A 23219-nucleotide genomic window follows, 5' to 3' on the forward strand; every position below is an offset into this window, starting at 1 on the left:
ACTCTCTGCAGGGCAGGGAAGGAGGTCCTTGGCCAAGTGCCAGACAGCACTTTGAAAATCCAGGTTCAACTCCTACTTCACACGTACATGTGACCGCCGACTGTTCCCAGCTAGTGACACACACCCACGTCCCCATGTGAGCTTAGGCTGTTCCCATCACACTTGAATTTCCTATCCGCCTCCTCCTCCTCACCCCTAGCTTCTCTCTCCTACTCAAGCCCACTCTTCAAAACGATGTCAAAATACAGCCCCCTGCTGACCTCAGCTGGCCTTCCTGCCTGCAAGCATCAGGGATTCGCCACTGAGCTCCGCTGCCGGACATGGCTGCACAAGGCATCCCTTTCAGGGCTGCAGAACTGGCTCTTTGAGACCAGAGCCCTGTCCTGTGCTGCGTGTGCATCTCCCAGGCACCATGGGAAATCCCGAGCCACATCCTGCCATACTACCACCACGTGAAGAGGGACCGGACAGACCATTCTTTTGCCTTCCCTACAGTGTATTTTATCCATCAGATGTTGCAGACATAGGGCACCATTCATTTACACTCTACACTTTATTGTCATCAGCTGGTTGAAAGGGTTAATTATGTGTGTGGTACATGGAGTCAATAAATAGTTGAGAACTGGGAGTCCAGCTATATCAGTGAGAGGAGTTCAGGATACGAGAAGGTAAAAACAGTTCAGAAAAGATAGAGCCCCTGTCCTAGGCAGACAAGCTCAGCTCTCGAAGCAGATGGAGGGCGTGAGCCAGAAAGGTTTGTGAGTCCAGAACGTATCAGCCAGTTTCAAGGAAACAGCCCAGTAAAGCCGGGTCTGGATACAGACCTAGACACAAAGTCACAGCCTTGCTGTTTCCTGGTGGGGTGGGGGGATGACCTCTGCAAGTGCAGAGCTCTGTCAGGCTGGAAGGGGCTGGTGAAGTCTGCAGGCAGCTCATCCACCTTGCCCGTCTGCACCCTGTCTCGCTCCTCCATCCTTCCACAGCCTGACAGAATAGCCCTTTCACCAAGGCAGAGAGAGCACCAAGCAGGGAATACACCCAAGCTAGGCTATTTCCCTCGCTGTCGCTTTACTGCAACAAAAGAAATTCACCCGTCAGGATCTGCTCCCCTACCAAAAGCACAGTAACAGAACTCCAGGAAAACCAGAACAACGGTCTGAAGTCCACAGCACTGACCGGGAAGGGAGCAGGCAGTGACACGTTTTCTGTCTGCTGAGGACAATCCTAGCTAGAGCGGAAAAGGCGAGACCGTGTAAGAGCACTAGGTTCCTGGGATACCCAGCTGCAAAAGCGATAGACAAACTTCATATGCAGCCTGCAGGCAGGGGAAAGCAACAGCACACTCCTCCCTGACCACCTCCAGCCACAGCTCCAGCAAGACGCTCCACCTCAGAGTAAAGCTAGACCTATCTATCCTAGGAGAAAGTAAGCCAAAGGGAGCAACTTGCTGGCCCCACATGGCTGGCCTTTTAGGAGCCGCACATCATGCACTCGTCTCGGTTCTCCAGCGAGCACACCATGGCAGCTTTGTTCCTCTCCTTCACCTCTTCTTCTCTGGAGGTCTTCTCTTTCTCTTTGAGCTTCTCCTTGTTGAGGGTGAACTGGATGGGGTTGGCAGCCGGCTTCGTCCTTAAGTAGTACATGCCGGTCTTCAGGCCCTGCAAAGCAAATGCATGAGTCGGACCTTTAAAACCTGCTGTGGCTCAAGACATCAGGATGAGGGGTGCACCGATAAAAATGTTTTTGGCTGATACCGATGGAAGATTATTATCCAACTGATATTGATCCGATATGCAGCCTGGCAGCTTGGAGAGCAGCGTCTGGCTGGTAAGCCATGGTGGGGAAGAGGCGTGGGGGCAGATTGAGGCCCCCGCAGTGAGGGAGGGAGTGAGGCAGGGTAGGCACTGCCCAGTCAAGGCGCTGAATGCAACCCCAGGATGGGGCGCAGGGCAGAGCCATGGGCAGCTCGTCCAGGGGACATGGGGGGCTGCGAAGGGGGGACAGCTCCCCACCATTGCACACACCCCCAGGGGAGGCAAGGGAGCATGTGTCTCCCAGATGTGTGTGCAGGGCGAGGGTGGGCTATTCACTGCAAGCTCAGGGCCGGGGGCTGTGCTGACCTCTTTCTGGCAGGGTGGGGCTGGGTCGGGGCTGGGCCAGGGCAGGGCCGGCAAGGCAGTGGTGGCTACGGAGTGAGCTACAGCCACCCCAAAATTTGCCGTAGCCACCGCTCCCAGCACCGCAGCCACCCACCCCACTCCCGCCTGCCCCAAGCACAGCCCTGGCCCAGCAGCCCCCTGCCTCTCTACGCGGTCAGGAAGAGGCCAGTGCAGCCCCCTGCCCTTGCCCCGCGTACAAATCCAGCGAGGCACATGCTGTCCATGCTTCCTTCAGGGTTGTGCATAGCTCCCTCCTCACCCCATCAGACAAGCTACCCACAGCTCCACCCCATGCCCCACCCAGAGGTCACATTCACCCCCCTGGCTGGGCAGCACCTGCCCCTGCCCAAATCCCGCCCCCATCATGGGGGCCTCAACCTGCACCCCCTCCTTCCCCCCAATAGACTTACCGGCTGGACACTGCTTTCCAAGCTGCCAGGCTGTATTCCTGACCACATGCACGCTGCGGCTGTGCGCATGCACATGGTATTTAATCGGTGACATTAATGGCTGCACCAAAAAACGCTGAATGCCAATAATAATAATTTTCCTTCTATCGGTGCCGGTCCGATATGCGACTGATATATCGGTGCACCTCTAAACAGGATGGGGCCAAATTCTGGCTGCAGAGCACTTCCCCTACACCAGGTAACTGTTCTCGTCCCTGCACTCTGCACCCACCCCTCAGCACTGGAAAGGATCCACAGAAGGGAACAATGCTAGAAACACACCCAGCTTCTCCCTTCAGAAGCAGAGAGAATCTGCAAAGAAGCAGAAAGGGGTAAGAGACATCCGGTCTGTCTAAATCCAAAAAAACTAGGCGAGCCCTGCACTAACCTAGCAAAACCCATGGGCTGGCAGCTGGCAGTATGCTCCACGTACCTGCTTCCAGCCATAGAAGTGCATGCTGGTGAGCTTGCCGTAGTTGGGCTCCGCAATGTGGATGTTGAGGGACTGGCTCTGGTCGATGAATGCTCCACGGTCGGCTGCCATCTTAAGGATGGTTTTCTGGGAGATTTCCCACACAGTTTTATAGAGCTGCTTCAAGTCCACGGGGATCTCTGGGATATTCTGAAAGGGATAGAAATGGTTAGCAGGCTACAGCCCCTGTAACACCAAGGCACCCTCACTAGAACTAGTCACACCCAACACTACCCTAGATAACCCTTAACAACAGGCTCCCTTACCAGCTGAAACCAGACTGTTTCCTTTCTGAGGGACTTTTGAGAGAAGGCACTACTTAGCCAGGTCTCAAAGGCAAGAACCCCTGACCCAGTGAGAATAAGGAGGCTGGGCTAGGCAGGACCAGCCAAGCTCAGGGCAAAATGGGAAGATTTCCATCAACCAGACTCTACAAAAGCAGGTTATGTACACAGAAAGAGACATTTCCAACAGCACTCGGGCCCTGCAGTTCCCTTCACCAGAGGAGCAGGCTCTTGCTTTATAGCCGCTCGGGGCACTGGTTTCCCCCTGCATACTCTGAGATGAGCAGAGCCCCAAGCATGCTCTGGCACTGCACAGAAGAGGAAAGTCATCTTCTACCTCCCACCCCTCTTATTTGGAACTGGTGGAAACGTGTGTGTCTGATGGAAGTCTCCATTACACACGTTCACAAAAGACCCCAGCATCACCAGCCAGCGGAGGCCAGAATCCTCTCGTGTTCCTCAAGGAGAGTCTCCAACTTATCACCAAGTGACATTGCAGCTCTTCCTTCTACAGAAAAGCTGAGAAATGCACCCCAGGGCCAAGGCTGGTCATGCTGTCCTCCCCCAATTTATGCACAGGCTGCTCGGAGATGCCTGCCTTGCTGCTCACACAACGCAAGTCCTCTGGCCTACCTGAATGGAGCCGTTGTGAGCGATGATTTGGTTTTTCATCTCCTCGTTCCAGAGGCCCCTCTCTGTCAGGTCTTTTAGCAAGTGTGGATTCACAATCTGCAAGAGAGTCCAGGTCAAAAGACTTACATGGAAGGGCAGGACTAGACCTTCAATTTGCCTGCTCTCCCAGACAGCAGGAACCACCCCCCATGCAAGAGACAGACCCACCCATGCAGTCCCTGGCTCCAGATAGTGATGGAGCCTTGACATGCCATGGAACTACCCTGTCCTGCTCCTTGCTTGGTCACTGTCCCACCTCCTCACCATGACACATGTATGCTGATCTCATCACCCGTTGGTATGATTTGATCAACCCTGCACAGAAGGGAACCTCTCTCATGGCACTTCCATTCTTCATGCCAGCCCTGCAGCCACTAAACTGCCCCCCAAACTGGGGTGTTCTTCCTTCGTACTCCATTTAACAACCAACCCCACAGTGGTACTGATTAGTCTTCTCCCACACAACTGGCACTCCTTGTACTTGTAATTACTGCAAATTTAGCCTAGTCCAGGACAGGCACAAGTTCCCGGCTAGAGCTCTGTACATACACTTCCTGGCTATGCATCTTCCGTTTTGCAGGGGAAAAGGATATATACCTTCAATACCATAATGCAACACCACCAGTCTTTTTGACCAAACACCAAATCATTTACCACCCCGATCCCAGCCTTCTCACCTGAAACTCTCCTGAGAGGACTCGGCGTGTGTAGATGTTACTGGTATAGGGCTCGATGGATTCATTATTGCCCAAAATCTGAGCCGTGGAAGCAGTTGGCATTGGAGAAAGGAGGAGGCTGTTCCTAACACCATACCTAACAAAGACAGGGAAGGACAGTCAGGGGTTAGAGCCCCAGCCATACCAGAGACAGTCACCAGGATCAGAGAGAGATTCCCCTTGGAAAGGGGCACTGAGGGCTCAAAATCAGGAGCTGCAGGAAGTCTTTTAAACCACCACTGAGTCATCCTGAAGTCTCACCTCCCTGAGTCCTCAACTGACTGACCCGAAATATCTCACACTGCCTAGACAGAGAAAGAGCTCAGCACAGACACAAGTGCTCTCTCCAGAGATGGCATAACATCAGAGAGAAATTCACCCACTTCCATTTATGCCTGTGTCCCACTTTGGAGGATGCCTCTCAGCGTGGCAAAAGCTAACAGAATGTATTTAGAGTCAAGCACTGCGTGAAAAGATGACTTCATAGATTTCATAGACATTCGGGCTGGAAGGGACCCCGGAGGATCGAGTCCAGTCCCCTGCCCCATGGGCAGGAAGTCAGCAGGGATCATAGGATCCCAACAAGATAAGCATCCAAATGTGTCTTGAAGGTGTTCAAAGTGGGTGCTTGAACTGCCTCTGGCAGCAGTCTATTCCAAACCTTCAGGGCTCAGACAGTAAAGAGGTTCTTCCTTATGTCCAGCCTGAATCGGTCGTGGTGGAGTTTGTGACCATTTGACCTAGTCATCCCTTGGGGCGCTCTGGTGAACAGACGTTCCCCCAGATCCTGATGTGCACCCCTGATAAACTTGTAGGTGGCCACCAGATGACCCCCAAGCCTGCGCTTTTCCAGGCTAAAGAGCCCCAGGGCTCTCAGCCTGTCATCGTAGGGTCTGCTTCCCTGACCTCTGATCATGCGCGTGGCTCTTCTCTGCACTCTCTCAAGCTTCTCCATATCCTTTTAGAATTGCGGAGCCCAAAACTGGACACAGTACTCCAGCTGCGGCCTCACCAAGGCCGAGTACAATGGGAGAATGACGTCCCGGGATTTGCTTGAGAAGCATCTATGGATGCAAGCCAGCGTTTTGCTCGCTTTACTAGCTGCAGCGTCTCATTGCAGGCTCACGTTCATCTCGTGGTCAATCATGACCCCCCAAGTCCCTTTCTTCCGTAGTGCTAGCCAGGGTAGCACTGCCGAGCCTATAAGGATGCTGCAGGTTTTTCCTCCCAAGGTGGAGAACCTTGCATTTTTCGGTGTTGAACACCATCAGATTCTCATCCGCCTGTTTCATGAGCCTGTCAAGATCTGTCTGGGTCACCCTCCTGTCCTCAGGTGTGGACGCTTTACCCCCAAGTTTGGTGTTGTCGGCAAACTTGGCCAGCCCGCTTCTGACACCAATGTCCACATCATTGATGAAGATGTTAAACAGTAAGGGCCCTAGGACAGAGCCTTGAGGGACCCCACTGGTGACCGCACACCAAGACGATTGACTTCCATCAACCACCACCTTCTGGGTCCTACCGCAGAGCCAACTCCCCAGCCAGAGGATCGTGGTGAGGTCAAGGCCGCAATCAGCCAGTTTTGCCAAGAGGTGATTATGGAATACTAGCTCGAAGGCTTTTTTGAAGTCAAGATATACGACATCAATCTTTTGCCCCTTGTCCAGGTGATAGGTCACCTGGTCGTAAAAGGAAATGAGATTGGTCAAGCAAGACCTACACACAACAAACCCATGCTGGGTATCCTTCAGGATATTGCCGTCAGCTAGCCTGTTAAGGATGGCCTCTTTGATAATCTTTTCCAAGACCTTCCCGAAGATAGAGGTCAGGCTGATGGACTTGTAGTTTGCTGGATCTACTTTCCTCCCTTTCTTGAAGTTAGGCACCACATTGGCCTTCTTCCAATCTTCAGGCACTTCACCAGAGCGCCAGGAGCTCTCGAAGATCCATGCCAGAGGCTGAGCTCTGATTCTTGCCAGCTCCTTGAGTACCCTTGGGTGTAAACCGTCAGGGCCGGCTGACTTGAAGGTGTTCAGCCTGTCAAGGTGTTCCTTCACGAGGTCAGCTTCGATGGAGGGCAAGGATTCTCCTTCACCCTTCCTCGTCATCAGTGCACATGGAAAATGATTCCCATCATTCACTGGCTGACTAGGACTGACTGACAGACACCCTCCAAAAATGTGTAGCCTTCTGACAACCTGTAAGTGCCTAGTGCAATGAGGTACTAAGTGGAAAGATTCACTGGGGACAAACCTAGATATTAAACCCCTTCCAATGGCATTTAAAAAAACAGAAAGCTTCACACTGCTTCTCTATGACATTGCTACTCACAATGCTCACAGCTTAGCTCTTAAAATCGCGGAGAATGAGGGTTGGAAGGGAGCTCAGGAGGTCGCATCATGTTCAACCCTCTGCTCAAAGCAGGACCAGCCCTGACTACATCATCCCAGCTAGGACTTTGTTTACCCAGTTCTTAAACACCTCCAAGGATGGAGATGCCACCACCCCTCTGGGGAACCTTTTCCACTGCTTCATCACCCTCCTTGTGAGAAAGCTTTTCCTAATATCCAACCTAAACCTCCCCTGCTGTAACTGGAACCCATTGCTCCTTCTGTCATCTGCCACCACGGAGAACAGTCCAGCTCCATCCTCTCTGGAAAAACTCTGCAGGGAGTTGATGGCTGCTGTTCTTTCTGAATAATCAGTCCAGTGAACCCTGTCTCCACTCCTGCACTCAGCCTAGGCAGCTTCCACTGAGTGTGCTACCACATATCCAGAAACGTAAGTAACTGAAACCTGAACAATTCAGCTGGTGACCCAGCATCAGCATCCAGGTCACTTTGCTGCTTCTGGCTCTGCATGGCAAGCAAGAGTAAAAGACAGCAAAAATGAGTCATTAAAGCACACATCTGTGGAGTTGGCTACATTTTTACACAGCCATGTTCCTAAAGGAGGGCACACTTCCTAGTGTTAGTCTCTGGCACTATCAGATGTAGAATCAGAGAAGTGGGGCTGGAAAGGGCCTCCGGAGGCCATCCAGTCCCTCCCCCTGCCTGAAGCAGGATCAGCCCTATCCAAACCATTCCAGACAAACCATAAACTAACCTTTTCATAAAATTACTGTCAACCTTGATACAGCACCTGAACCTGCCACAGGTGAAGCTGAGGAATGACAGCAGCCAATGTCCTGCTTCTATAAAATGTTAATATTTGCTCAAGATCCCAGGTATGGGGCCACAGACCCCACGACAGAGGAAGGCAAACCACCCCCTCAGTCCATACCAATCTGACCATGGGGTAAAATTCCTTCCTGGCCCCAAATCTGGTGGTCGGTCTGACCTCGAGTGGAGCATCAACCAACAGAGCAATGTCCCCTGGGGATAGGGGCACTTGACTCACTTGGCAATCTTCTCCTTCAAGGACTTCCAGTCCCACAGGTCGGTAGGGATGACGTTCCACATGTCGTACTGTAGGATCTGAAGAACAGAGACATGACCCCATTCAGACTAAGGCTTATTTAGGGAAAAATCATCCTTTCCTTTGTCCTTTGGAGGCCTCAATGCAAACAAGTGAACACAAAGTGATGCTTTTGCTTCACCACTGGTCACCCGCAGGCAGCTCAGTGTTTCATCAGTTCTGTGACAGCGAGCACACCCACTCCCAAATGAGGGACACTGGGCATGGACTTCTGACATACAGGCTCAGAGGGCCCCGTACAGCTTACATAAAAGCACCTTAACTTTAAGATCTTGCACCCTTTGCCTCCCAGTCCAAACACCCAGCCCCAGAGCTATCAAGCAAGCAGATAAAAATATCTGAACACTGCCAGGAAGTGACCCCTGCCCAGCCAGAAGTAATCACAGGCAACCTTGAACTCATGCTGTCTGCCCTTGAACTCAGTCCTGTTAATGTTTGGCAACAGCAGAGCTGTAAAAAGAGCCAGACGGCTGGAAGAAACGAGCAAACTTTGTGAAGCTAGCAGCGTTAGCTTGTCTTCGCTGCTCCCAGACCACAGGCAGTCACTGGCCCTGACACCCGTGCTGCTCTGGAGGGCAGGTACCTGGCCCTGGTACTCACTCCTTTGCTGACGGGACAGCCCTCGTATGTCTCATATGGCCCTTGCTCTTTGGCGAGCTCGCAGCTGGCCTCCAAAGCGCCGTAGTAAATGGTCTCAAAGATCTGCTGGTTCAGGAGCTGGGCCTCGGGACTCTCAAAGGGGTATCTCATCAGGATGAAGGCGTCCGCCAGGCCTTGCACACCGATGCCGATGGGGCGGTGGCGCATATTGGAGCGCTCAGCCTGCGTGGCATTTGGGTGGGAAGGAAAGGGAATCGATCACTGGAGCAAAGAGGACCCTGAGAACACCGGCACCCCAGCCTCACGACATGCAGCCCCCCCAGTCTTCACCTTCCTCACTGGTCCAGCCAGGCAAAGCAGCTCCTCTTTCATCCTCCTCCCCTTTGCTTCCTGTCACCTGCTCTTACAGAGGGCCTCGAAGGCAAGCTCAAGGGCCAAGGTTTTCAAAAGCAGCAGGTGATTTTGCAAAAACGCTTTGCATTCATCTCACAGGCGCAGGTTTTGAGAAGGCAGGTGCTCAGCACTTCCTCTAAATCAGGCCCTTCTGAAGGAGTCTGAAGACAGGCACTCAAAGTCACCATTCACCTTTGAAAGCTTTGGCCTTTTGCCTTCAAAACTCTGCCCCCTGGACACAACCTCCTTCAACCTCACCCCTCGAGGAGGGAGGCCCACAGGCTCTCCACTATCTCCCCGCCATCCTCATTCTTCTCTGCTAAGCCACACCCATCTCTACCTCCCACTTTCCTGAACTTTTCTATGATGCTGAAAGAAAGAGCTTCAGCGAAAAAGCAAATCACAACACCAAAGGCCTAATTTCTAAGTCCAATTCCTTCAGGCCTTTCCAACACAGTCCTGCCTTGCTCTCTGCCCTGCTGAATGTCGTATGCACAGAACGGGACTCTACAGCAGCCGCCGCTGAAACCTGCTTCAAAAATCCCTTCAGAGCTCAGACTGGCAATGGTCCGGGACATTATGCAAGTCTGCTACTGAGTTAGGCCACAGGCCTGCTGGAGGATGGTACACACAGGGGTTTTGCTGATGACTGTGTCTGCAGAAACCAACAGCCAGATTCAAACCTCCACCTAGTTTTATAGCACTCGTGGTTGGAGGAATTCTGCTTCAGCCTTACCCTAGACAACTTAACTCAGCAGCTCCTTTGCTCCCAGACTCCCAACACACCCCGTCAGCTCCCCTGGCCTCCCAGTGCTCCCCGCATACCTCCGGCACAGGGTAGTAGTTAATGTCGATGATTTTGTTCAAGTTCCGGACGATGACTTTAGTGACCTCGGCCAGCTTCTTGAAGTCATAGGTGTGCTCTGGGGTGACATACATGTTCAGGGCTATGGAGGCCAAGTTACAAACTGCAACCTGGAACAGCAAGGATAGAAATAGCCAGTGTTGGCAAGAGCAAAATATGCAGCCAGCTCAGCTCCCAGAGCACGTTCACTGCCCTAAGGAGACGGGACAGAGAGGTAAAATGTGCAGGACCATGTGGGCCACAAGGATGAGAGCATGTTCATCTCATCCAAGCTAACCTAGGTCGTCAGGAGAAGACAAAGGTATCCAGGGATGGAGAATGCCACGATGAAGCACAGCCCTGACTCTTCTAGTCTCCAACAGGGATCAGAAGCAGGTGTCTGACTCTGACCGAGACCTGACTTCGGCAGGGCACAAGGAAAACCTGACCCCAATACTGCTGGGACACAGTTATATGGTCTGCCTTTCCTGCTTCATTTGTTTGCATCATCCCCTTTTCTAGCCCACGCTTGTCTTCCCTAGGGGCTGCAGTACACACATACAGACTTATGAATCAGCTACCAGAGGCATCCTCCATGGCTTGGACAGCAGAGGCTCATGCTTTTTAGAGCTAGATATTACCAAACAGGATCCCCTGCGACTAATTACACACCCAGGGGAATCACGTTCCACTATCAATAGCCAAAACCTGCTCATTACTTCACTCCTCCCCTCCCCTCTGTAGGACCCTGTTCCAGCAGTGTACAAAGCAGGACGCCTATAGCACAGAAAGCACTTTTGGCTATAACACAGCCTGCTTCAGCCCCATGCTTTTTTCTCCAGGACTCGGGTGTTGATAACTGCTGCCTGTTGACTTTAAAGCAAACAGGATGCATAGAAATGACTGAAGTGCTGATGTGAGCCCTACCCTTCCTTACAGGAACCCCCACGGGTAGGTGCAAACAAAGCAGGGCGCTTCCCCACTGAGCTGGCAGGGGTTTGCTAGGGAAGACGTTGTTGTTTGCACCAGACTCTTGAATGGAGAAGATAAGCAAAGCTTCCCAAAGTCAACAAGCTGTGAAAGTACCTTAGCCACCTGCCCTGAAGTTCCCTGGCTACGACTGCCAAAGAAAGCCAACAAGCAGAACCCATGATACCCAGCCTCACCTGGCTCGGGGCAGATTTACATTCTGAACATCCATGCCAGGAACAAGCACAGCTTCCTATACGCATCTCCAATGAGCCCCAGGCCCCACCCACCTCATCTTTGCTGGTGTACTCCACTATTTCCGTGCACAGGTTGCTGCACTTGATGGTGCCCAGGTTCTGCTGGTTGCTCTTCCGGTTACAAGAGTCCTTATACAGCATGTAAGGGGTACCGGTCTCAGTCTGGGACTCAATGATGGCATACCAGAGCTGCTGGGCTTTCACCACCCTGCGCACACGGTTCTCCTTCTCATACCTGCAATACAAAGTAAGCGCACCTTGCTAAGTGCTTGCATTCCCTGGCTTAGCTTCTTTACCTAACCTAGTCAAATGTTTGCATGATGGTCAGATCTCTCTTGCTTACAATGCAAGCCAAATTTGAAGAGGAGAGTCAGGCTCTTCAGTGTTAGGATACTGGGCCCACCCCCACCCTGCTGGAGGCAGGAAGCTGTTCAGTACATCCTTAGTGGTCCACAGACAAGTATGAAACCACTGAGACGTCTATCTGCTTGTGTATAATAGGCTGAGATCAGCACTCGTACAGAATTTCACAAGCTGGGGCAAACCACGAGCAGACATCACCTCTCTCTATCTGCACTAAATGCCTGGAAAGTAATCAGACTATAAGTGACATGACACGGGACTGGGTTTCTGAGGTTTGGCCCCCAGGTACCAGACAGCAATGGTAACTTGATAAAGGGGAGGTGTAAGGACCACCAGTGCCCACAGATCTGCCCACCCTGCATACCTCTCATACAGTTTCTCAAACTCCTCTCCCCAGACCTCATCCAAGCCAGGGCACTCGTTGGGACACATCAGAGACCAATCCTGTGGAGAGGAGGAAAAACACACACACGCCCTGAGGCTTGCCATCTCCACCAAGAGAAATAAGTCAGCCAATGTGGGGTATCTCCCCTGGGTGCTCCCTGCCCCACCAGGGGATACAGAAGGGTGAACAGACTGTTTTTCTCACCCTGGAAATGGCGGCGCTATCAGTTGAGAGAAAAGAGTTATTGCAAATAAGAAAGATTTAATAAGAAATTATTCATGTGAGTTTACACATCAGCTTACATTAATATAAAAGCTGAACATTCAGTCCTGAATGACTGCTGACTCCTCCAAATGCAACTTGCATTGGAGCATGTGCATGCCATACCGAGGGGATCTGTTTACTGGAGGAGTTCAACAGGTTCAATCCATTTCGCCTGGAATATTGTTATCATTTCATTAATAGACCATGCTGCACCAACCCAGCCCTTACTTGGTTGGTCTCGACCCGTTTCATGAAGAGATCAGGAATCCAGAGGGCAAAGAAGAGGTCCCTAGCTCGCTGCTCCTCCTTCCCGGTGTTCTTCTTCAAATCGAGAAACTCAAAGATGTCCAAGTGCCACGGCTCCAGGTAAATGGCAAAGGCCCCAGGTCTCTGCCAGACACAACACAGCCAAGGTCAGAACAGAATGGGCAGGCAAATACAGGGGAATGCCATCAATGGCTGCACTGCTTGTGTAACACAAGTACCAACTGTGCACTACTAGACCGGGCACCACTTGAGAGACAGTGATGTGAAGGAGCATCTCTCCTCGTAACCCCAAACTGGTACAGCATGGAGGGTCAAGTCTGTTTTCCATTCGAGGGACCAAGCTGTCTGGAGCCAACAACTTGGCTTTGAAATCGATATAACAGATTCAAGGGGCTACCAAAAAACCAGAGGGAGAGGCTGCTATAAAATAAGTATCCCTGTAAGACCAAAAGATTTGCATCCTTTTGAAAGACAGTAAAAACATATTTATTTTGTTCCTGAAGTTTCTAAGAACAGGTTAGACAAAAGCTTGTCGGGGTAGTTTAGACAGGGATGATTCTGTCTTGAGCAGGGGGCTGGACCTAATGCGACTTCCTGAGGGTCCTGCCAGCCCTTTTTTCTAAGATTAGCACCATGGAGTTTGTGATGAAAGGAGGAAAGAAAAATACTCATGAGAGGGGAACAAGATACTGCTTTTTAGCACACATCGCCTACAATCATCCCTCCAGTTCATCCATGCTAACAGTCCATCTTTAACCAACCACAGCTGGTTTATTCAGATCTAAGTTCTGGTTTCCCTCCTCAGCTTGCTCCCTTATGGGAAAGCAACATACCTTGTTACCACCTTGATCCACATAGCGGGCAGTGTTGTTGTAGACTCTCAGCATTGGGACCAGCCCATTGGAATTCCCATTGGTCTGCAAAGACATGGGACAGTCATCAGACTCTGGAAGCCAGCAAAAGAGGCTGCTCTGAGGTGCTGCCAAGAAGGCACAGGGCAAACATTTCAGTTTCATAGCTGATAGGGCCAGAAGGGACCTGAGCAGATCATCAAGTCTGACCCCCTGCCATGGCAGGAAAAAGTAGTAGGGTCAAACGACCCTGGTGAGGTGTTCATCCAGCCTCCTCTTAAAGACCCCCAGGGTAGGAGCCAGCACCACTTCCCTTGGAAGTTGGTTCCAGATCCTAGCCGCCCTGACAGTGAAGTAGCGCTTCCTGATATCTAGCCAAAATCTCCCCTCTGACAGCTTGTAACCGTTATTTCTTGTCATTCCTGGTAGTGCTCGGGGGAACAGGGACTCCCTCATTGCCTGTTGGTCCCCCTCTGACTAGTTTGTAAACGGCCACTAGATCCCCTCTCAGCCTTCTCTTGTGGAGGCGGAACAGGTTCAGGTCCTGTAGCCTCTCCTCGTAGGGCCTGCTCTGCTGCCCCCGGATCATGTGGGTGGCCTCCTCAGGTCCCTTTCCATGCTGGCCACATCCCTCCTGAAGTGCGGTGCCCAGAACTGGACGCAGTACTCCAACTGGGGCCTGACCAGTGTCGTATAGAGGGGGAGGATCACCTCCTTGGACCTGCTCGTGATGCATCTGTGGATGCACGACAAGGTACGGTTGGCCTTCCCAACCGCGTCCCCACACTGTCAGCCCATGTTCATTTTGGCATCAATAATGACGCCAAGATCCTTTTCTGCCTCTGTACTGTTGAAAAGGGAGTTTCCAGCCTGTAGGTCTGCTGCTGGTTCTTCCCCCCCCAGGTGCAGCACCTTGCACTTGTCAGTGTTGAAACCCATCCTGTTCTCATCCACCCACCCCTGTAACCTGTCTAGGTCCAATTGCAGCCTATTCCTCCCTTCTAGCATGCCCACTTCTCCCCACATCTGAGTGCTGTCTGTGAATATGAACAGGGTGCTTTTTACACCCCTATCCAAGTCGCTGATGAAGATGTTGAATGGTGCGGGCTTGAGGACCGAGCCCTGAGGAACCCCACTGCCCATGTCCCTCCCGGGCAAAAATGGCATTTAACTCAGTGCCATCACCTGCTTACCACAGACAGCTTTCCTTTGGCCAGTTTTTCATGTTTTATGTACAATATGCAATTGCCAATGGCTGTCAGCTAACAAGGGCTCTAGTTAGCATTCTGCTTATTATAATCCACATTTTGCTTGTGCTGCACTAGAGATTTGGCCTTCAAAGCACTGTGCAGAATTATCAAGTCTCTTTCAGGAGATCCTATTGCACAGGTTCAAATGGGTAAGAACATGTTTCCTAATAAAATGAAACTTGGAAACACAGCATAAGAAAGGGCAGCATAACACGGGGAAGTCTCCGTTTCTGAGTCCTGAAGCATCTACTCTGAGCTGTTAATTTGGGAAGGAAGACACCAGAATTATCGGATCACATACTAGAGAATGCTCTAGCCTTTCTTTTTGAAAGTATATCATTTGGAACGAAAACCATAGGAAAGGTGACCATCTGGTCTCGTAACATAAAGAGGAGGTGAGTGACTGGGTTAGACCCTCTAATTCCTGTGCTACTTTGCCCTGGAAGCACCAGTCTCGATTTGGCGATTTAGGTTAAGTGGAGAAATTCCCCGGGATAGGAAGGCTGACTTTGGCAGGACATGCCAGCTGCAACACTTACCCCCGCAATGTAGCTGCCAGTGGCGCGGATGCAGCTCACTGCCAGGCCAATTCCCCCTGCTGACTTGGAAATCAGCGCACAATGCTTCAAGGTGTCATAGATTCCCTCAATACTGTCGTCCTTCATGCACAGCAGAAAACAGCTGAATGGAGACACCAGAAGATTAAAACACAGACTGAATAAGGCCCTATGCAGCAGACAGACACTTTGCAATCTTTAATATTTCAGTGACCGGGTAAGTGACGCAAAGAACACTATGCAACTTGCATAGTAAAACAAAGCCCACATTTCAGGGAAGTTACACACTTCCAATAGGGCAACTATTTTTTTCCTTAAAGTAAAGCTGATTTTTTTTTACCTGCACTCCTCGTCACTTGGATTATTAAAACAAGACATTTTTTAAATCACGCCTATTTCTCATCACGTATGTTTGTGACTTTAGTGTCATAGCTTGGACAATGGATAGCTAATAGCCAGAATAAATTTCATTTTTGGTTCAGGTCAGTTTCACTTCCAGGTTCTCATACATTGCAAAAATATGAGTGTGGAAACCACGGCTCCTCTGGAATTAAGGGAATGAATTGCAAAAACATGTCTATTGGCCTTAGGCTTTGACAGCAGCTGGCCTTTTTCAAAGGCTACATTTGGAACCCAATTAGACTAGACAGCATGCTTTGAAAAATTCTTTACTGCGCAAGTTACATATTAATTACGCACTGACGAAATGCAGCTGCCCATATTAAAAGCGATGACAGAATACCTCATTTGAGTAGAACACGCTTCCCTGCACACCTATTTCTCATTCTTCAGAATACTTTATAAGACAGGGATGTCAAAGAGAGAGCCCATGAGCTGGATATGGTCTGCGGAGCCCTATCATTTGGCCCACACAGCTCCAAAAGGGGACGGAAATTTGGACACAAGGCCTGCTGCTCAATTCTGGTATACAAAGCACCACTGGGGTCACACGCTGGCAGAAGGGTGAGCAATAGCTGTGTTAACCTCTGTGACTCCTTGATGTTGCTCGCTCTGCTGCTGTCGCTACTCACCCAGCAACCAGAGGTCAGTCCAGATCTAGCTCAAAGGGCTAATGGTATTTGACATCCCTAGTATAAAGCAAGCTGGACACCCTGAGGTACCTGGAGAGCTGAGGCCGGTTGGTGCCCGCGTTGAATAAAGTGGGAGAGGCGTGGGTAAACCACTTTTCAGACAAGAGATTGTAGGTTTCAATTGAGGCATCAATGTCGTTTTTGTGGATGCCCACAGAGACCCTCATTAGCATGTGCTGGGGACGCTCTGCAACTAGGAAGTAGAAGAGGAGAAGAAACAAAAAGAGATATAACAGTGTGTCATTTAAAGCCACCTGGACAGGCATGGGTTATGCCAAAGAAGTAAGTGACTTACACTAGCAAGGCAAGGTTCTTTGAATAGATGCGATATCTTTTATTAGACCAACTGAGTAGTTGGAAAAAGTTCTTGGCAAGCTGGATCACTAGCTGTAGGTTTACAAGTTTTTTGCAATCTATATTAAATTTGTCAGACTCCAAGGCTAGGCACTTTCTAGATTCTACATATAATAATATACTTCTCACCACCTTGATGCCAATGGAATTTGCGGCATAAGATGGTGCGGTAGCCATGTCAATTTAAAAATTCCCACACATCAAGTGGTGAGTCGCTATCAGCACACTAGAACAGTACCTTGTGTGCCCTAAGATCTCAAGTATGGCATGGCAATGGGGCCCAAATGCTGCATCAGTGAAGTGTCCCTCGCTGAAACCCCACGGACATTATTTAAAACAAAACAAGCCAAACTCAAGTGGTTTTAGCGGCTGGTAACAGTGCTGCATTCTTAGTGCAGTTGCAAGTATCCTTACAGCTATGAAAAAAGCGATTCTAACTGATTTTACCAACAGGTGCTCAGGAAGGATATGTGCATGCGCAAAGCAAGGAGGGAAAGGCAAAGCTTTATAATGCTGACAAGGTAACTATAAGGGTGCTGTGTGGGTGCCGCCTTTGAAGGCCAACATACAGCTGAGTATTCAGCAAGCAGCAAGGACGTGGCCTGACCCCATTTCACCACCTGCTCTGATCCCACTCTCCACAGAGGGGAGATTGGAACCACAGTCGGTTCTTACCTTTTGAATTGATTTTCAGCAGATAGGAGCGTTCGAGAGTCTTTATTAAAAAGAAAAGAAAAAGAAAAATCCTTCAGTAACCAATAGTTCAGGTCCCCATTTAAAAACCTGACTGATTAATACTCATGTTCTGGGACCAACCAAACACCTGCAGCTCCAGCAGCTCAGCCTTCCTGCCCCGACTTCAACACCTGCTAACGCCTACTCTGCTCTTCCGTCTTTTACCCAATTCAGACCCAAGCATAGGAGGTACTTTAAGTGCAAGTCAGCAAGATGCCTGCCTAGAGGAGTCTCCCCAGCTGAATGCACGTAGAGGAATGACTGAACGGAGAGCTTTATTGCCTACTTTCAGCCCAGTTTTGCTCGCTCCACCCCTCCAGGTGGTTTTTCCAATCCTGTCATTACATTTGTCACAGGAGTGCTAGCAGTTGGCCAAGTGCTGGGCACTGTCTGAACGTGTACAATGCAATGGTGGCACAAATCATGTTAATTCTATAATTAGGAGTGGGGGAAAAGACAAGTTCATCAGCTGGAAATAATATAAAATTGGGCCACTCAGAAGTGTTTTAGAGAGGTACTTGTCAAAACAGCTGAAGACAAGGCAGAGCTGGGGTGAGATCCTCTCAGCAGCAGCATGGAAAAAGGCACCAGTGAGTGATAAGGCAGGCAGAGGAGGCTGTGCTGAGCAATAGAGAATGCTAAGAACTGATCTATTTGGGTTTTGGTTATTTTTTTTAGCATTAACATGTGCAAAGCTGTCCACAGCCATCTGCTGCCAAGATCCTACTGACCGTGTCTTACTACACATGGCAGCCAGGAGCCAAAGGGGCTGCAGCCCTAAACTGGGATCAACTACAGTCACCCCAGCCAAGAGAATTTAATTTCGTCATCAAGAACAACCGCATTTTTCCTGTTATAGGAGAGAAGCCATTTGGCAAGTAGGCTCTGGAGTCATCACAAATAGATGCTCAGGCGTGCAACTGTTGTCAGCCTGCTGCTCGGTTACATACTCCCCACTAAAACCCCTTCCCCCACATTCCCTCACAGTAGCTTCAAGTTATGCTGGGCCTGTCTCCTGTTCCCAGTTTATTCAAACAGAAGTGGCTGATTCACATGCAAGTGCAGCGCTGCGGAACAGAAGCAGGACAGAGGGCAGCACACACAAAGAAATGCTGCAAAGCTGAGTTACTGCCCAGAGCTCCATTTGACAGCTGCCCACAGCACAGGATAGCAACCATACTCTTGGGTGTACTATGGCAGAAGGCTTGCTCCCTCCTGAAACGGTTCTGCTGTCAATCCCTTCTGTCCCCGTGCTAACCAATCATATACTCGAAGGACTGAGGGGCACCATATTGACTGCACTGAGACTGTAAAGCACAACCAGGAAAAGGGCACAACTCGTTCACTTTGGCTACTGCCTTATACAGGACGTTGTCTCTACCACAGTCCCACTGTCTCATCTATCCCAGGGCTGAGTTTCTGAAGGGATGGTTCTGCGGGGTCTTACTCTTCGGTGGTTACATGGCTTGAAAACAAACAATGACGTAGGTTCACTCTTGCAAGAAACCTGCTCTTTACCTTAAAGCCAAAGTAGTTGTAGGAGAAATCTCTGTCGTAGATGATAGCAGAGTTCAGGCGCTGAGGAAGAGAGAGTTTGGAGACAGATTAATCATTTAATCAGGAGATCATCTGTACCGCTCATCATGCCTGCAGGCTCACATTACCGATACCACCATGCTCTCATTGTTCAGTGCCCCTGGTTTTCCTGCTTCAGGCCTCATAACTGAGCAGATATAGGCACCAGGCAGAAAAAAATTTAGAGAAGTCATTCTTAGCATAAAATCTCAATTTCTTTTGCCGGGCATTAATAACATTTCTCTAAAGACAAACTACTACCTTCTGGCCCATCTCATCCATACACCTACATTCCAGTTAGATCTCAAGGTGGATACTAGGAAATGCAGGAGGTGAGAGAACTGCACCCTAATTCTGGTTTCATGGAGTTGGTTAGAGCTGTGCCAGAAGAGAGAGACCAAACACCATCTCTTTCCTGGAAAGTTTGTTGTATGAAAAGATGGAATCTTATTTTATTAACTTAAAAAGCCATTTTTTGTCCAACTAATTGTAGATCCCACATGCCCCAATCCCAGAGTGATGAGAGCCATACCAAAACCACAACAGATATCCTGCTTATAGCAACACTGGAAGCATCTTTCAAGGGCAGCTCTGAAGTGGCCTCCCCTACAAACCCTTCAAAATACAGCAATCATCTATGCTAATTTCCATCAGCATAAAGGGATTTTTGTTCCAGAAATCAACCCAGTTTATTTTGTTTTAAGCCTTTTGAACTAGTTCACTGATTCTTCAGATCTTTAAATTCAATGAAGTGCAACATACATCTTTGTTGGCCAAGACTATGTCTAGCGTTTCCTTGGAGATCATTGGGGAGTGCTTGCCATTGTGAGGGTTTATATAGTTGTATAGATCATCCATCACATCTGCAATGGAAATATAAACAGACAGTCAAAATAAAGCCAAAAATACGTACAGAGTCTACAACTAATTACAGGTATTTAATATACAAGAAGCAATGGTTTCAAGCTACAGCAAGGGAAGTTGAGGTTAGATATTAGGAAAAAATCTTCTCACTGGGAGAGTGGTGAAGCACTGGAACAGGTTACCCAGAGAGGTGGTGGAGCCTCCATCCTTGGAGGTTTTGAAGACCTGGGTAGACAAAGCCTTGGCTGGGATGATGTAGTTGGGGCTGATCCTGCTTTGAGCAGGAGGGTTGCACTAGATGTGACCTCCTGAGGTCCCTTCCAATCCTCATGGATTTTCTATGATTCTATTTAGCAATCCCCCACCCCCTCCATAAACGCATGCACACCATCCAAAAGACGTCGATCTGGTTATTGTCCTCTCTGTCTAGTGGCAAGAATATCCAGTATTCAGAACCTTCTGGTCCCAAAATAATTTACTTTTAAAAAAGAAACTCTAGACAAACAAAGTATCCAGTAGTAGTTAGATAGCTCCCTGCTTATCTCAGCCATTACCAGAAAGCGCCAGTCTACAAGTAATATAAATGATTCAAATGTATTTTCTTCTCACCCTTATTTATTTTTGAAAGTGGGGGAAAAAGCCAAGGAAAGTGAAGGCATTCTGATTTTAACACAGAAATGCTTGAATATAATCTTTTCAAAGCAACCCTGCTAACAAGACAAGTGCTCTTGACTCTAGGGCACGCACATCTCAGAAGCTGTGTCCTGCAGCTCTGTGATGCGTCAGGATCTTGGTTTTGTGGCTAGAAGAGGAGGAGGTCTGGCCATCCCAGGCCCAAATCACTTTAAGGAATGGTTTGCCATATTTACACTCCCAACCCGTTTCTGACTCCCTCCTCATGACCAGAGCGCAGGCTGTTTCCAAGCACCCTCGAACATGCACTCACCACTGAACACTTTCTTGGTTTCTTTGTGCAAGTTGGAGACTGCGATCCTTGCTGCCAGGATGGCATAGTCGGGGTGTTTGGTAGTCAGGGTCGCAGCCGTCTCCGCAGCCAGTGTATCCAGCTCTACTGTGGTAACACCGCTGTAAAGACCTTGGATCACTTTCATGGTGATCTGAGCCTGGGGAAATCAGAAATGTGGAAGTTAACAACAGAAATAAAAACATCTTTAGAGTTTAGACACATAAACATCTTTAGAGTGTTTTCTTCCAAGGCAGCTGGTGCTGGATACTATCCAAGACCAGCATCCTAGATAGATGGTATTAAGTACAATATTTAAAGCTGCAACCCTTTCTCTGAATGCTGGAATCTGTAGGGGGAAAGAGGCAGGGGACAGATCAGTCTGGAAAGAATCAGCCTAAATACCCTTTCCCTTAGCGTCCACTCTTACTCACGGTGAGGCACAGGATAGTGAGCTAGGTGGACCCTGTGGTCTGACCCAGTATGGCACTACGTATGTTCTTATGAGACAGGATACAGAATCAGGTCGAATACGAGTGTGATCTAGTGCAGGAACTGTCCTCTGCAGGTTTGAAATGCTCACTTGCCCTGGGTAGGACAGGCTGGCATTTTCAAACCCTGCATTAGACTGCAAGTTCTTTGAGGCACGGGTATTCTTCTGCTGTAGTTTGTCCCAAACCCAACCTAACGGGACCGTGGTTCAGGACAAAGAACTTCAGAGCTACCTCGGAATAAAAAACAGTCACAGAAAATTAATTTCAGTATTATTAATAGTCATATGGACACCAGGCCAGAAGTCAGGAGACTTCGACTCCCCATTCCCAGCTTTGCCAACAAGTTGCTGCACGACTGCAATCAAGACAGCTCACCTCTGCACACAGCTGTTTCCTGGGCTGTACAAAGGAGTCAATGAGGCTCTGTCCTCTTTGCAAAGCTTTGTTCAACAGAACTGAAGAACATTATCCCCTCACTGCTACTATAGCACCGCTACTATGATGGTGCTTTACAGATGCACATAAAAACAAGACCTCTATGGCCCAAAAAGATTCTGATCTGGGGCCTCTAATTCTGCAATTTGCTCCATGTGGGCAGGCTCACACAGTCCCACAGATCTCACGGGTACAGGGCAGAGCACTTTGCCGAATCAGGTCAGTGTCTTTTCAGTGTCAAACTGCTCAGAACAGAGCAGATATCTTAATAAGAGGGTGGTTCAGTTCAGGGGAAAAAAGGGTATACCTTTTACTTTAATAACGGAATTCAAGGGCTTCTCTTCCACATATTCACGGAGGCAAATGCGGCAGGAGTTTAAAAACACATTTTTAAAGGTTAAAGCACTTGTTACACCATTTTAACAAATGGAAATAAGACATTCGAAATGGAGTAGCAGGGAACTTGTTTTTCTGCTTTTTAGCACCAGAAACTTCAAGCCACATCTGAGGGACCCACGAGGAGGAATTTATAGCAGGCAAACACAGATGTATCGTCTCAGACTTTGTACGTATGGAGGAGAACAAGCCAAAACGCAAACATGTGGAAGGATCGGGCTACGAAAGGAAAGAAAGGACAGGGTGGTTGCCTTAACCAGGTGACATCTGTCACTGGTACCCTCAATGCAGCATTTTCTGGACCCCTATTTCCATTAGAATAGTTGGCCCTCAACGTTTTCAGACCCCTCAGAAAATGGCAGCTCTTCATTTTCCTTTGTCTTTTTTGACTACAGACAAAAAATAAGGGCAATTCTCCTGTTGCAAAGAGCTCAGCAAGCCCGCAACAGGGCGGGATGTTTTTCATGCTACGGATTCCTGTTTGAAATCTCTCGGGTGATTTTGGGAGTCGTGTTTGCTCATCGAACCGTGCTAAGCCTGCGTGGCACCCCTGCAAGCATCTCACGGCACCCCAGCATGTCACGGCCCAGCATCCTGGTTGAGAATCAGCGCTCTAGAGACAAACAGTTAGATGTGGCGGACAGGCACAAGGCACTGCAACAAGCTCACCCAAATCAGGCACAGCACCGCGGTCGCTTATAAGGTGCCCCGTATGCTGCTTTCCACCCATTTCCATGCAGGCTAACAGAGGCAAAGCCAGGGGGAAAATTTCTAACAGCAAATTATTGTCTATAACAACCATGGGTGGGACGGAGGGAGGGATGGAGGGAGGGGTACGACCAGCAGACTCACAGGATCGACAAAGTCGGCATTGAGCCCGTAGCAGAGCTTCTGGATGCGGGACGTGATCTTGTCAAACATGACGCGCTCGTGGCGTCCATCTGCGCAGCGCCGGGGAAGAGACAGACACGCGCGCAGACGGGCGCTAGCACAGGCGGCTCCGAATGCAGCACGGCGTGACACCCCCCACAACCCCGGGACCCCAGTGCCCCCCCACCCCCACCCCACCCCATCAACTACCT

General features: G+C 49.6%; 1 protein-coding gene across 1 annotated transcript; it reads right to left on the reverse strand.

The window, feature by feature from the left end:
* Positions 1–538: 538 nt before the first annotated feature.
* Positions 539–23097, reverse strand: RRM1 (ribonucleotide reductase catalytic subunit M1). Its single transcript, XM_014523931.2, has 18 exons — positions 22990–23097; positions 20795–20972; positions 19747–19847; positions 18928–18987; positions 17350–17389; positions 16351–16513; positions 15212–15353; positions 13405–13488; positions 12533–12694; positions 12020–12099; positions 11326–11527; positions 10048–10197; positions 8830–9051; positions 8152–8228; positions 4714–4849; positions 3998–4093; positions 3042–3230; positions 539–1658 (listed from the first exon to the last, which is right to left on the reverse strand). The coding sequence occupies exons 1-18, from the start codon at positions 23056–23058 to the stop codon at positions 1470–1472; spliced, it is 2340 nt and encodes a 779-aa protein (XP_014379417.1). The 5' UTR covers positions 23059–23097; the 3' UTR covers positions 539–1469.
* Positions 23098–23219: the final 122 nt, after the last annotated feature.

The sequence above is a fragment of the Alligator sinensis genome, unplaced genomic scaffold, assembly GCF_000455745.1.
Source record: "Alligator sinensis unplaced genomic scaffold, ASM45574v1 scaffold364_1, whole genome shotgun sequence".
In the NCBI taxonomy this organism is placed as follows: domain Eukaryota; kingdom Metazoa; phylum Chordata; order Crocodylia; family Alligatoridae; genus Alligator; species Alligator sinensis.